Source organism: Polypterus senegalus, chromosome 3 (assembly GCF_016835505.1).
Source record: "Polypterus senegalus isolate Bchr_013 chromosome 3, ASM1683550v1, whole genome shotgun sequence".
Lineage (NCBI taxonomy): Eukaryota > Metazoa > Chordata > Cladistia > Polypteriformes > Polypteridae > Polypterus > Polypterus senegalus.
In genome coordinates, this window is record NC_053156.1 from 237,787,453 (window position 1) to 237,801,958 (window position 14,506).

The 14,506-nt window shown below is 39.2% G+C and overlaps 1 protein-coding gene across 3 annotated transcripts in view; it reads right to left on the bottom strand.

Moving 5' to 3' along the window:
- ahctf1 (AT hook containing transcription factor 1) overlaps nt 1-14,506 on the bottom strand; it is a 141,742-nt gene that overhangs the window by 71,002 nt on the left and 56,234 nt on the right. For all 3 annotated transcript variants that reach the window (XM_039748808.1, XM_039748807.1, XM_039748806.1), the window contains exons 10-12: nt 11,084-11,265; nt 7,707-7,768; nt 4,897-5,025 (exon numbers count right to left, since the gene is read on the bottom strand). In XM_039748808.1, the coding sequence (XP_039604742.1) occupies nt 4,897-5,025; nt 7,707-7,768; nt 11,084-11,265 (373 nt within the window). The remainder of the gene's footprint in view (nt 1-4,896; nt 5,026-7,706; nt 7,769-11,083; nt 11,266-14,506) is intronic.

Here is a 14,506-nt window from a genome sequence, read left to right on the forward strand (position 1 = left end):
ACCAGTTTCTCAAGTTTAGAAATAGGAATGCTCTCCCATTCTTGTCTAATACAGGCCTCTAACTGTTCAATCGTCTTGGGCCTTCTATGTCGCACCTTCCTCTTTATGATGCGCCAAATGTTCTCTATAGGTGAAAGATCTGGACTGCAGACTGGCAATTTCAGTACCCGGATCCTTCTCCCACGCAGCCATGATGTTGTGATTGATGCAGAATGTGGTCTGGCATTATCTTGTTGAAAAATGCAGGGTCTTCCCTGAAAGAGATGACGTCTGGATGGGAGCATATGTTGTTCTAGAACCTGAATATATTTTTCTGCATTGATGGTGCCTTTCCAGACATGCAAGCTGCCCATGCCACACGCACTCATGCAACCCCATACCCATCAGAGATGCAGGCTTCTGAACTGAGCGTTGATAACAACTTGGGTTGTCCTTGTCCTCTTTGGTCCAGATGACATGGCGTCCCAGATTTCCAAAACAACTTCGAATTGTGACTGCCTGACCACAGAACAGTCTTCCATTTTGCCACACTCCATTTTAAATGATCCCTGGCCCAGTGACAACGCCTGAGCTTGTGGATCTTGCTTAGAAATGGCTGCTTCTTTGCACTGTAGAGTTTCAGCTGGCAACGGCGGATGGCACGGTGGATTGTGTTCACTGACAATGGTTTCTGGAAGTATTCCTGAGCCCATTCTGTGATTTCCTTTACAGTAGCATTCCTGTTTGTGGTGCAGTGTCGTTTAAGGGCCCGGAGATCACGGGCATCCAGTATGGTTTTACGGCCTTGACCCTTACGCACAGAGATTGTTCCAGATTCTCTGAATCTTCGGATGATATTATGCGCAGTTGATGATGATAGATGCAAAGTCTTTGCAATTTTTCGCTGGGTAACACCTTTCTGATATTGCTCCACTATCTTTCTGCGCAACATTGTGGGAATTGGTGATCCTCTACCCATCTTGGCTTCTGAGAGACAACTTTTTTGGGATTTGTTGACACCGTGAATTTTTGAATCAACATATTTTTCCTTTAAAATGATACATTTACTCGGATTAAACGTTTGATCTGTCATCTACGTTCTATTACAAATAAAATATTGACATTTGCCATCTCCACATCATTGCATTCAGTTTTTATTCACAATTTGTTGTGTCCCAACTTTTTTGGAATCCGGTTTGTATATATATATACTGCTCAAAAAAATTAAAGGAACACTTTGAAAACACATCAGATCTCAATGGGAAAAAGAAATCCTCCTAGATATCTATACTAATATAGACTGGGTAATGTGTTAGGAACGAAAGGATGCCACATCGTTTGATGGAAATGAAAATAATCAACCTACAGAGCCCTGAATTCAAAGACGCCCCAAAAATCAGAGTGAAAAAATTATGTCGCAGGCTAGTCCATTTTGCCAAAATTTAATTGCAGCAACTCAAAATTGTACACAGCAATAATGAGATGACAGATGGTGTTGTGGGGGATCTCCTCCCAGATCTGGACCAGGGCATCACTGAGCTCCTGGACAGTCTGAGGTGCAACCTGGTGGCATTGGATGGACCAAAACATAATGTCCCAGAGGTGTTCTATTGGATTTAGGTCAGGAAAGTGTGGTGGCCAGTCAATGGTATCAATTCCTTCATCCTCCAGGAACTGCCTGCATACTCTCACCACATGAGGCCAGGAATTGTCGTGCACCAGGAGCCACTGTACCAGCATAGGGTCTGACAATGGGTCCAAGGATTTCATCCTGATACCTAATGGCAGCCAAGGTGCCTTTGTCAAGCCTGTAGCGGTCTGGGTGACCCTCCATGGATATGCCTCCCCAGACAATCATTAACCCACCACCAAACTGCTCATGCTGAATGATGTTACAGGCAGCATAATGTTCTCCATGGCTTCTCCAGACCCTTTCACTTCTGTCACGTGCTCAGGGTGAACCTGCTCTCATCTGTAAAAAGCACAGGGCACCAGTGGTGCATCTGCCAATTCTGGTATTCTATGGCGAATGCCAATCGAGCTGCATGCTGCTGGACAGTGAGCTCAGGGCCCATTAGAGGACATGGGGCCCTTGGGTCACCCTCATGAAGTCTTTCTGGTTGTTTGGTCAGAGACATTCACACCAGTGGCCTGCTGGAGGTCATTTTGTAGGGCTCTGGCAGTGCTCATCCTGTTCCTCCTTGCCCAAAGGAGCAGATACTGGTCCTGCTGATGGGTTATGGACCTTCTATGGCCCTCTCCAGCTCTCCTAGAGTAACTGCTTGTCTCCTAGAATCTCCTCCATTCCCTTGAGACTGTGCAGGAGACACAGCAAACCTTCTGGCAATGACACGTATTGATGTGCCATCCTGGAGAAGTTGGACTACCTGTACAACCTCTGTAGGGTCCAGGTATCGCCTCATGCTACCAGTAGTGACACTGACTGTAGCCAAATGCAAAACTAGTGAAGAAACAGTCAGAAAAGATGAGGAGGGAAAAATGTCAGTGGCCTCCACCTGTTAAACCATTCCTGTTTTGGGGGTCATCTCATTGTTGCCCCTCTAGTGCATCTGTTGTTAATTTCATTAACACCACAGCAGCTGAAACTGATTAACAACCCCTCTGCTACTTAACTGACCAGATTAATATCCCATAAGTTTCATTGACTTTATGTTATACTCTGATTAAAAAGTGTTCCTTTAATTCTTTTGAGCAGTGTATATATATATATATATATATATATATATATATATATATATATATATATATATATATATATATATATATATATATATATATATATATATATATATATATATATATATATACACACACACACACATATACACAGTGGAACCTCGGTTTACAAGTAACTTGGTTTACGAGTGTTTTGTAAGACGAGCAAAAATTTTTAATAAATTCTGACTTGATAAACGAGCGATGTTCTTGCAATACGAGTAGTATGGATACACCTTGTCTGCTGAGCATTATGTGATCACAACTGAGCTGATGGTGGTTCTCTCTCTCTCCTTATCTCACTTGCCCAGCGCATCTCTCTCTCTCTCTCATCTCGCTCCCCTTGTGCGTCTCTCTCTCATCTCGCTTGCCCAGCGCGTCTCTGTCTCTGTCTCTCTCTCCTTATCTCGCGTGCATGCCCAGCACGTCTCTCTCTTTCTCTCCTTATCTATCTCGCTCGCCCGCCCAGCGCGTCTCTCTCTCTCTCTCTTTCTCTAGCAATCGTCTCCTATTCTCCGCCTGAGTCTGTGTGCCTCACTCATATAGTCACATCTGTTTACTACAGCATTGTGACTGTGTGTGTGTGTGTGTGCGCTGTGAAGTGTGAGTCCCCGTCTTGCTCCCCAAAACACGAAGCTGAGTCTCAGTACTTTAACACCAGCTTTATTCAGCTTGAGACAGCAACAGCGCTGTTATTTATTGTACCAGGATCTTTATAATGTTCCTTGTATAACCCATTCACGACTGGCGCTTATAGCATGTCTGCGATCTTTTTGGATGCGCTTATACGGCGAACTGCTACAACGCTGGGAGACTGCGATTGCTTTGGGACGCTCTTCCGTGTGTTGTCCCGTTGGGTGGAATCCCACATGAGTTTAGAAACTCACACCAGCCATGATTCTTTATAAAGGTAAAGTGCAGGTTAATTTGTATTATGTATTTTACTTTATATTTTGTATTAATCATTTTTATATGAATAGTTTTGGGTTGTGGAACGAATCATCTGAGTTTCCATTATTTCTTATGGGGAAATTCGCTTTGAGTGAGTGCTTTGGATTGCGAGCAAGTTTCCGGAATGAATTATGCTCGCAAACCAAGGTTCCAGTGTGTGTGTGTGTGTATATATATATATATATATATATATATATATATATATATATATATATATATATATATATATATATATATATATATATATATATATATATATATATATATATATATATATATATATATATATATATATATATATATATATATATATATATATATATATATATATATATACATACACACACACACGATATTTATACAGTCGTGGCCACAAGTTTTGAGAATGCCACAAATATTCATTTTTACAAAGTTTGCTGCCTCAGTACTTATAATGGCAATTTGCATATACTACAGAATATTATGAAGAGTGATCAGATAAATTGCAATTAAAGTCCCTTTTTGCCATGAAAATTAACTCACAATTTTGCCTAAGAACATGGCCATGAATAAAGAATATCAAAACATCCTCCTAGAGTAACAAATCCAAGAACAGTTTGGTGACAAACAATGCCTTTTCCAGCATGATGGAGAGCCGTGACATAAGGCAAAAGTGATAACTAAGTGGCTCAGGGAATAAAACATTGAAATTTTGGGTTCATGTCCAGAAAACTCCCCAGACCTTAATCCCATCGAGAACTTGTGGTCAATCCTCAAGAGGCAGGAGGACAGACAAAAACCCACAAATTCTGAAAAACTCTTAGCATTGATTATGCAAGAATGGGCTCCCATCAGTCAGGATTTGGCCCAGAGGTTGATTGACAACATGCCAGTGTAAATTGCAGAGGTCTTGAAAAAGAAGGGCCAACACTGCAGATATTGACTCTTTGCATAAACTTAATGTAACTGTCAATAAAAGCCTTTGAAACTTAAGAAATGCTTGTAATTATACTTCAGTATGCCATAGAAACATCTGACAAAAAGATCTAAAAACACTGAGGCAGCAAACTTTGTGAAAGCCAATATTTGTTCCACTCTCAAAACTTTTGGCCGTGTGTGTGTGTGTGTATATATATTTTTTCATTCTGTTACATCAAATAAAGACTGGTTTTTAAGGTGAGCATACAAATACTACTGGATTTAACTGCTTTGAGCAGCACCTGACAAGCAGCAGCACCTTAAGCTGGTTACCTGATTTAGTGCTGAAGGATGCATGTCAGCAAGCCGTGGAGACAGTAGACCAGCCATCAGGCATCTATTATAGCCATCAGATATAGCTTCATTTAGACAAGAATATGACTTCTTAAGAAAGCTTAAAGTCTGAAAAAGGAAAATACACAATATATATCTCAATACCTTCGGCATTAACTCTCATAAAAAAATCCCTCAGGTCATATGGGGAGGGGAAAAGGTTTGAAACACTCTATTTTAATAAATAATTCTTAATAATGTACATATTTATGTACATCAGCTTTAAGTTTAACAGAAAAATGACACATTTTTTGAAATATAAAGGGAATGCAAAAAACAGCAAAGTAGGCAGGGCTAATTGCTTATTCTAAAATAAAAATGACACCTGGTAAGAAGTTTAAAACTAATGATAAGGCACTAGGTAATGAGACAAAAAAATCTAAAAGTAATTAAATTAAAATATCTAAGCTTGTATTTTGTTTTAAAATATGTACTGCTACAAAACTCACAGTTTTGTATATCCTTGAAAGTATCAGGGCACACAGATAAATAAAACTCCCCCAAATAATGAAATTTGATTACACTAGACAGATATTGTTCTCTTCAGGGAAAACTGGAAAAATCTGAATCATTACACACTGCTTATTTCTACAGGTAAAAAAAAAAAAGCTTCACGCATAATTGACTGATGATGTTTTAAAAAGTAGAACAACAAAAATAGGTCTACATAAAGCTGAAAAAGAGATCTGTTTAAAGGGAATAGCTTTCAGAATTTAAGCACTTTCACATTCAGAACATGTGTGAGCAAACCAGTAAGAGTTCAGATTACAGAAAGACAAATGTAACTTGTTAATAAAACAAGTTAGGATAAAAGACACATTTTAACTATCACTAATCATCATGTTAAACAAAACATGCACAGTACTCATCAATAGCTCAGACCCCATTCAAGTAAAACTAACATTTGGCATTTATGAATAAACAAATCAACCTACAAAAAAAATTAATACTATACATTAAGGAAATCAGATACATTAGAAACTGTCAAGAATACAGTGGCTTGCAAAAGTATTCGGCCCCCTTGAACTTTTCCACATTTTGTCACATTACAGCCACAAACATGAATCAATTTCATTGGAATTCCACGTGAAAGACCAATACAAAGTGGTGTACACTTGAGAAGTGGAACGAAAATCATACATGATTCCAAACATTTTTTACAAATAAATAACTGCAAAGTGGTGAGTCAATACTTTGTAGAATCACCTTTTGCTGCAATTACAGCTGCCAGTCTTTTAGGGTAAGTCTCTACCAGCTTGCCCATGAAATTCTTGCCCATTCTTCTTTGCAAAACAGCTCCAGCTCAGTCAGATTAGATGGACAGCATTTGTGAACAGCAGTTTTCAGATCTTGCCACAGATTCTCGATTGGATTTAGATCTGGACTTTGACTGGGCCATTCTAACACATGGATAGGTTTTGTTTTAAACCATTCCATTGTTGCCCTTGCTTTATGTTTAGGGTCGTTGTCCTGCTGAAAGGTGAACCTCCGCCCCAGTCTCAAGTCTTTTGCAGACTCCAAGAGGTTTTCTTCCAAGATTGCCCTGTATTTGGCTCCATCCATCTTCCCATCAACTCTGACCAGCTTCCCTGTCCCTGCTGAAGAGAAGCACCCCCAGAGCATGATGCTGCCACCACCATATTTGACAGTGGGGATGGTGTGTTCAGAGTGATGTGCAGTGTTAGTTTTCCGCCACACATAGCGTTTTGCATTTTGGCCAAAAAGTTCCATTTTGGTCTCATCTGACCAGAGCACCTTCTTCCACATGTTTGCTGTGTCCCCCACATGGCTTGTGGCAAACGGGACTTCTTATGGTTTTCTGTTAACAATGGCTTTCTTCTTGCCACTCTTCCATAAAGGCCAACTTTGTGCAGTGCACGACTAATAGTTGTCCTATGGACAGATTCCCCCACCTGAGCTGTAGATCTCTGCAGCTCGTCCAGAGTCACCATGGGCCTCTTGGCTGCATTTCTGATCAGCACTCTGCTTGTTCGGCCTGTGAGTTTAGGTGGACGGCCTTGTCTTGGTAGGTTTACAGTTGTGCCATACTCCTTCCATTTCTGAATGATCGCTTGAACAGTGCTCCGTGGGATGTTCAAGGCTTTGGAAATCTTTTTGTAGCCTAAGCCTGCTTTAAATTTCTCAATAACTTTATTCCTGACCTGTCTGGTGTGTTCTTTGGACTTCATGGTGTTGTTGCTCCCAATATTCTCTTAGACAACCTCTGAGGCCCCGTCACAGAGCAGCTGTATTTGTATTGACATTAGATTACACACAGGTGCACAGAGGTAGTGTTTTGCTACGGATCTACAGATTGCTGCAGAACACTTACACCCCTTCATGGCAATGGTACTCTCTTATGGCTGTGGCATCTTTCAACAGGATGATATGCCTTGGCACGATGCAAAAATTGTTCAAGAATAGTTTGAGTAACATCACAAAGAGTTCAAGGTGTTGACTTGACCTTAAAATTACCCAGCTGTCAATCAGATTGAGCATCTGTGAGAAGTGCTGAAAAAGTAAGTCTGATCAATGGTGGCTCCACCTTGCAACTTAAAGCATATCCTACCACAAGCCAGAAACCACAGAACACCTTTGGGGCATCGTGGAGTCCATGTCTCTAGGGGTCAGAGCTCCTTTGGTGGCACCTACACAATATTAGGCAGGTGGTTTTAATGTTGTGGTTGATTTGTATATATTTATATAGTACACAGATATACACACATACATACACATATGAAGACACTAACCTCTTTCTGGAATCCTGAGCAAGTTATATGTACGATTCCAGAGCTCAACAAACAAACTGCATCTATTTAAAAACAAGCATAACATAAAGTAAGTTACGGATGGAGAAGGAGCAGGACGTTAATACCAGTTGATAAATAATGATCAAAACATACAGAGAGCATCATTTTTCAGCTAAAAGCATCCTGAGGACACTGTCAAATTAATGTGTACTTGTTTATTCAAGATGATTGGTTATGTACTTTTAAGATTTTGCAAAATACACTAACTGTAAGATTGGTTGAGAATTGGAGATTTACTGAAATTATCTGTTGTGCTAACTTTTGAAAGCAGAAAAGAGTTCCTTTCCCAAGAAGCTCCACTTTGTCCTTTGTGATTGACCTTAAAAAAAATACTATTTATGGGTATAAAACCAATTTCTTTACTTAATATTCACCTTCAGATTGACCAATTTGTACTCCCACACATATAAAATAATGTAAAATACTTTTACTCAGAGTGCAAAAATAAAAAAAAAGAAAATTTTAAAAACATGAAGGGCTAAAAATCAAAACAAAAAACCACAAAGGCTATTTTATTCTTATTTTTGGTAACAGTATATATCATCTACGGATGATGCTTAATCTGTAATTACTTTCAAACATCCAGTACATTTAAACATTGGATTAGAATTTACATTACTATGCAATTTTATTTTTACACTATTGTTTGTTCTTCTATGTATAGTTCTAAACCTGGCCTGTCCTAAACTCCCTGCCCTCCCATTCCCTAGTTTATACAACCCTAAGCTAACCTACTCATACGTCTCCCTAATAAATTGGTGCCCCTCCAGTTTAGATGTAACAGTCGCGGTGGAACGGATCCCATCTTTTCCAAAAGGAGTTCCAGTGCCCTATAAGCCTATACCCTTCTATCCTGCACCAATATTTCAGCAATGCGTTAAACCTTCTAATCTCCTCAATTTTACCTGGACTGGTGTGTGGTACAACCAGAACTTCAGAGAAGATTACCTTGAAAGATCTGCTCCTTAGCATGACATCTAACCCTTTGAATTTGTTTAGCAGAACTGACAGACTTCCCTTATGCAAGTCATTTGTTCCAAAATGGACAATGACAAATGGATCCACCCCCTATCTATCTACCCACCTGTGCACCCGGAAGGCTGTGCTTCAATCCCCCTACTGATTTAATCCCCAACTATTACTACCTCTCTCTTCCTGGAAACTGGTTTTGAGTTGGTCCGTTTGGGCTACTCATCCCTGCCTACCACCTCAGAATAATCAGAGACACCATCCATCACAAGGACATAAAAACAGTTTGACATTTCCAATTCTGAGGTTGATGCCACCAGACACCGTGTACCCTTTACCTTGTGCCTTGTGACTGTGACCCATCTATCTCTACCTCTCTGGTCTGGAATCTCCTCCTGCACTCTTAGGTTTGAAACACTCTCTCTCTAAAGGACACCTGGGCCAAGTCTGTCAATTCTCTACTACAACGCAGACTAACCAACTCCTCCTCCATTTTGGCAACCCTAAGCTCGCAGTGCTGGATCAGCTGGCATCTCCTGCAGATACAGCCCTCATAGAAGACTGGCTCCTCCAAGCCGCCATCTAAAAACTCCAACATCTAACAGGACTTGCACTGTACTGGCCTCATTACTAAAATGTGATTTAGGATTACTAAAACTGTCTTAACTTTTTCTTTTTGTTTCAATTAAAATTAAATTATTTGACTTAAACGGTAAAACTAAAAAATTTAAGCCAACAAAATTAGATTATAGAACTGCTACAGCTATTTTACACCTTCTGGCTCCTTAAGCTCCGATAATATTCTCTCTGTCAGCTGCCTGCTGTTTGTCTTTCTAGAAGGTTAACTTTACTTTTCTCCTAACTTTGTGCTTCTCTTATTCCTTAGTTTAAGGCTCTCCATACACACTGTTTGTATTCCCCCATATTAATGAACCCTTAAGCTGTCATTCACTTAAGGGAGCCCTTCCCCTTTATTGATTTGAAGTCAGCCATAGCCTTTTTTTTTTAAACTATTATTAACCATTTATTGCTATAATTATTTTATTACAAAGATGCCAATATCAGTTACTGCTGCTTTCTGCCCGGCTAGTTCAAATACAAATAACAAGAACAAGTAACTTTTCCAAGTGCACCCCACCAAAACATCCAGCTACTTTTGCTCCTGCGTGGGCAAAATAAAAAAAAGCAAAAAACCCTTCTAAAGGAAAAAAAAAAACCTTTAAAAAATCCTGCACTGTTCCTTAATCTATTTTTTAATTAACTCTCACACCATAGATAACACAAAAACTCTCAGTAACCTCTCTCATTTGCAAGGTTTACATCGGCTAGTCCTCTCAGCACCCAGAACGTCCTCTAAGCACCTCAACATACATAAATAGATTGTACAAAAAGATAAAACAAATTATACAAAGAATTTGCAAACATGCTTTAAGAGTAATTTAAAAAACTGGTAGTAACTTGATAAAGATTCTTATCAGGAGTTTTCCACAAGGCTGTAGCCAAGACACACGAGACTCTATCCCATATATTATTCTGCCTAGTACCTAGGAACGGTTTTAAGTACAGGACCAGCTTTACAGAATCAGAATTAGTGGGCAACAATATACAGGTGTAGAAGATCAGAGAGATAAGATGGAGCCTGGTCATTCAAAACCTTTTAAGTAAATAGGACGAGTGTCTTCAAATGTTCTAAACGTTCTGCATGGAAGATGTGAAAAGCAATGCTGAGGCTTTTATATATATATATAAAAAAAAAAAAGCTCCCCAAGTTAGCAAAATATCATTACCCACTGGTCTTGCTGCTGTGACTAAAGTGAAAGACAGGCTGGAATGGTTCACAGAGAGACGAGTCTAGAGTCATTCAACCAAAGCCTGTTCTAGGACTTTGAAAAGAAGGGGAATTTGAGATATGGGACTGGAATAAGATATACCACAAGAGTTACGGTCGCATTTAAAAAAAAAAACAAAACATTTAAACATAAATTTCAAAACAAAAGAAAGGGAACTATTACCTACATTTATGATAAGAGGACAGAATAGAGAAAGACATTGCTTTAAAATTTGTGAAGACATGGATCCATAAGAGACAAGTTTGTTTGGAACTATTAATCACCTTGCTAATGCAAGTAATATATATGAGAAACAAGTAACCTGTTTAGTAACAGAAGAGGAAGCTGGACAAAAGGATTTATGAACATTAAGGTTGAGAATATTACCAAGTTCTGCCTCATTTAATTCCAAATTTGAACAAATTCAGAATGGGAGAAAGCAACAAAATTATCATGAACTTGAGTAAGTTTAATAAAGATATAAAAACTATCAAAACACACAGTATTTTCAAATCATACCAAAGTTGAATGTGCCGGGATTGAAAAACTGTTCAGGAGGAGGGTGTGTATGAGGGACTCCTCGGCTCAAACTTCGATCATGTACAAGTACATCAAGAAGGGATGTTGGAAAAGTCACTGCCTCAATGGCATCCAGGGACCACAGTGCAAAATATGGGCAACTGTGAAGAAACTCTCCATGTCTGTAAGGGATAAATATTATTTCATTTATTGCTGAACTTACACAATAACAATACTTTTCAATTTTAAGAATGTAACAAAGTCATACAATTTTTCCTCAAAAGTGGTAAGTGTCAAAAACCTAAAAACTGACACTTCTAGCATAAAATAAACTTAGAGATATTTATTTAGTGTGTCAAGAATATATATAAATATATAAACAGAAAAGTAATAGAACTGGTTAAAGAAATAATTCAGCTAATTTAAAATTTCAAATGATGTCATAGTTGACCACAATATAGTTACTGATCAGTACACAGAAGTCACAAAATGAAAGAATGCTCAGACTCAAGTAAAAGCAGAAGCAGTATATGAAAGAGACTCTTGTCAATTTTTGAATGAAATCAGTTTATTTACTAATTATTTACATTGTTAAATTCAATTTGCTTATCTAGATGAGGGTCAAAGTGGCAACATTTAGAACTGGACAGCCCAAACCAACCTTCCCTCAGCAACTTCTTCCAACTCCTAGTGGGAAATTCCCAGATAATTAAGCTGATATCATATTATACAACGTCTAGATATAGATCTGTCAGATTTGCCGACTGTGGGCGCTGAATTTATCCCTGGACCAGGTCGAGTTTCATGACTGAAAATTACCTGGAATGTCACATTTAGCAACTATATGCTGACCTTCCAGTACTGGAAGCATCATTGCTGTTAACGTAAAACGGTTTGCGACATGCATTTGTTTCTGGCCGCTCCTGTTTGCTTTTTAGGTGAGCTAGACTCTTTCATAAACAATGTTCACTTTACCCAGTAGTCTAAAAGTGTTTGTTGTTGCTTTATATGTGTTTGTGCTTTAACAAGTAGCAGCCAAGTACAGTCATATGAAAACCCCTCTGGGAACCCCTCTTACACTGCATAATAAATTTACTCTACTTTCAACAAAAAAGATAACAGTGGTATGTCTTTCATTTTCTAGGAACATCCGAGTACTGGGGTGTTTTCCGAACACAGATTTTTAGTGAAGCAGTATTTAGTTGTATTAATTTAAATCAAATGTGAAAAACTGGCTGTGCACAAATTTGGGTCCACTTGTAATTTTGCTGATTTGAATGCATGTAACTGCTCAATACTGATGCAACACCAAATTGGTTGGATTAGCTTGTTAATAGGCCTTGAACTTCATAGACAGGTGTGTTCAACCATGAGAAAAGGTATTTAAGGTGGTCAATTGCAACTTGTGCTTCCCTTTGAACTCTACTCTGAAGAGTGACAGCATGGGATCCTTAAAGCAACTCTCATAAGATCTGAAAACAAAGATTGTTCAGTATCATGGTTTAGGGGAAGGCTACGAAAAGCTCTCTCAGAGGTTTAAACTGTCAGTTTCAACTGTAAGGAATTTAATCAGGAAATTGAAGGCCACAGGCACAGTTGCTGTTAAACCCAGGTCTGGCAAGCCAAGAAAAATACAGGAGCGGCATATGCGCAAGATTGTGAGAATGGTCACTGACAACCCACAGATCACCTCCAAAGACCTGCAAGAACATCTTGCTGCACATGGTGTACAACTTTCTACAATTCAGCGCAATTTGCACAAAGAACATCTATATGGCAGGGTGATGAGAAAGAAGCCCTTTTGGCACTCACGCCACAAACAGAGTAACTTGTATGCAAATGCTCATGTAGACAAGCCAGATTCATTTTGGAACAAAGTGCTTTGGACTGATGAGACAAAAATCGAGTTATTTAGTCAGAACAAAAATTGCTTTACATGGCGGAAGAAGAACACTTCATTCCAAGAAAAACACCTATCTACTGTCAAATTTGGTGGAGGTTCCATTATGCTGTGGGGCTGTGTGGCTAGTTCAGGGACTGGGGCCCTTGTTAAAGTTGAGGGTCAGATGAATTCAATCCAATATCAACAAATTCTTCAGGAAAATGTCAACGATCAGTCAATAATATGAAGTTACGAAGGGGTTGGATATTCCAACAAGACAATGACCCACAAAACAGTTCGAAATCTACAAAGGCATACATGCAGAGGGAGAAGAACAATGTTCTGGAATGGCCACCACAGTCTCCTGACTTGAATATCATCGAAAATCTATGGGATGATTTGAAGCATGCTCGGCAGCCATCAAATTTTAACTCTTTGAGGGCTGAATATTTTTTTCCAATAAACAGAGTTTTCAGAAAAGCGCTTCACGGAAATCAACATAAAATGTCTGTCATTATGTGCTGTTCACCAGGAATGCACGTCAGGCCTGCTGCCAGGTTGTCTTTGCTTGGCGGGGGGCCGGCAGCGTTTGCAGTGCATCGCAATCTGGTTGGCAACTTTTGTCATCATGACGGTCCTCTCAGGTGAATGACGCCGTAAACACACCAGCTACACGAACCCATTCAGCACCACCATCTGCATGGGACTGAGCAGCTGATGCCAACACCTCACATTCGTTTATGATCACTTGTATCAAAATCGGAGTCCAGCGAGTCAAAGTCCAATTCAGTGATAATACGCAAAACGTCGTCCATGGAGTATCTCGCTTTACGCCTTCACCTCGATCTCTCGCCAGACGTCAATGCCATTTACGCTGCTGTTTAATTCCTTTCTACTCATGTGAGCGCAGGGAGTCTCGGTCAAAAACAATTCTTTCCTTCTAACTAAAAAACGTAACAGTGGGTTTTATCACCGTCAACCCCTTGGACAAAAGTTGAAATCCGCCCTGAAAGAGTTAATTAACTGAACTGGGGGGATTTTGTATGGAAGAATGGTCAAAAATACCTCCATCCAGAACCCAGACACTCATCAAAGGCTATAGGAGGCGTCCAGAGGCTGTTATATTTGCAAAAGGAGGCTCAACTAAGTATTGATGTAATATCTCTGTTGGGGTGCCCGAATTTATGCATCTGTCTAATTTTGTTATGATGCATATTGCATATTTTCTGTTAATCCAATAAACTTTATGTCACTGCTGAAATACTACAGTTTCCATAAGACATGTCATATATTAAAAAGAAGTTGCTACTTTGAAAGCTCAGCCAATGATAAACAAAAATCCATAGAATTAAAAGGGGTTCCCAAACTTTTTCAAATGGCTGTAACTATTTGATGTTTCAAGCAGCAGTGTTATAGATGTTGAGGAAATGTAAAATGGTTTGCAACAAGCTGTTGACTTTGGCTATTTTATTTGCATTCTAGCCTCTTGAGCCTAAGTGCAGCCTGAAAGGGAACGGTGATGCATTATTCACTTTATTTGA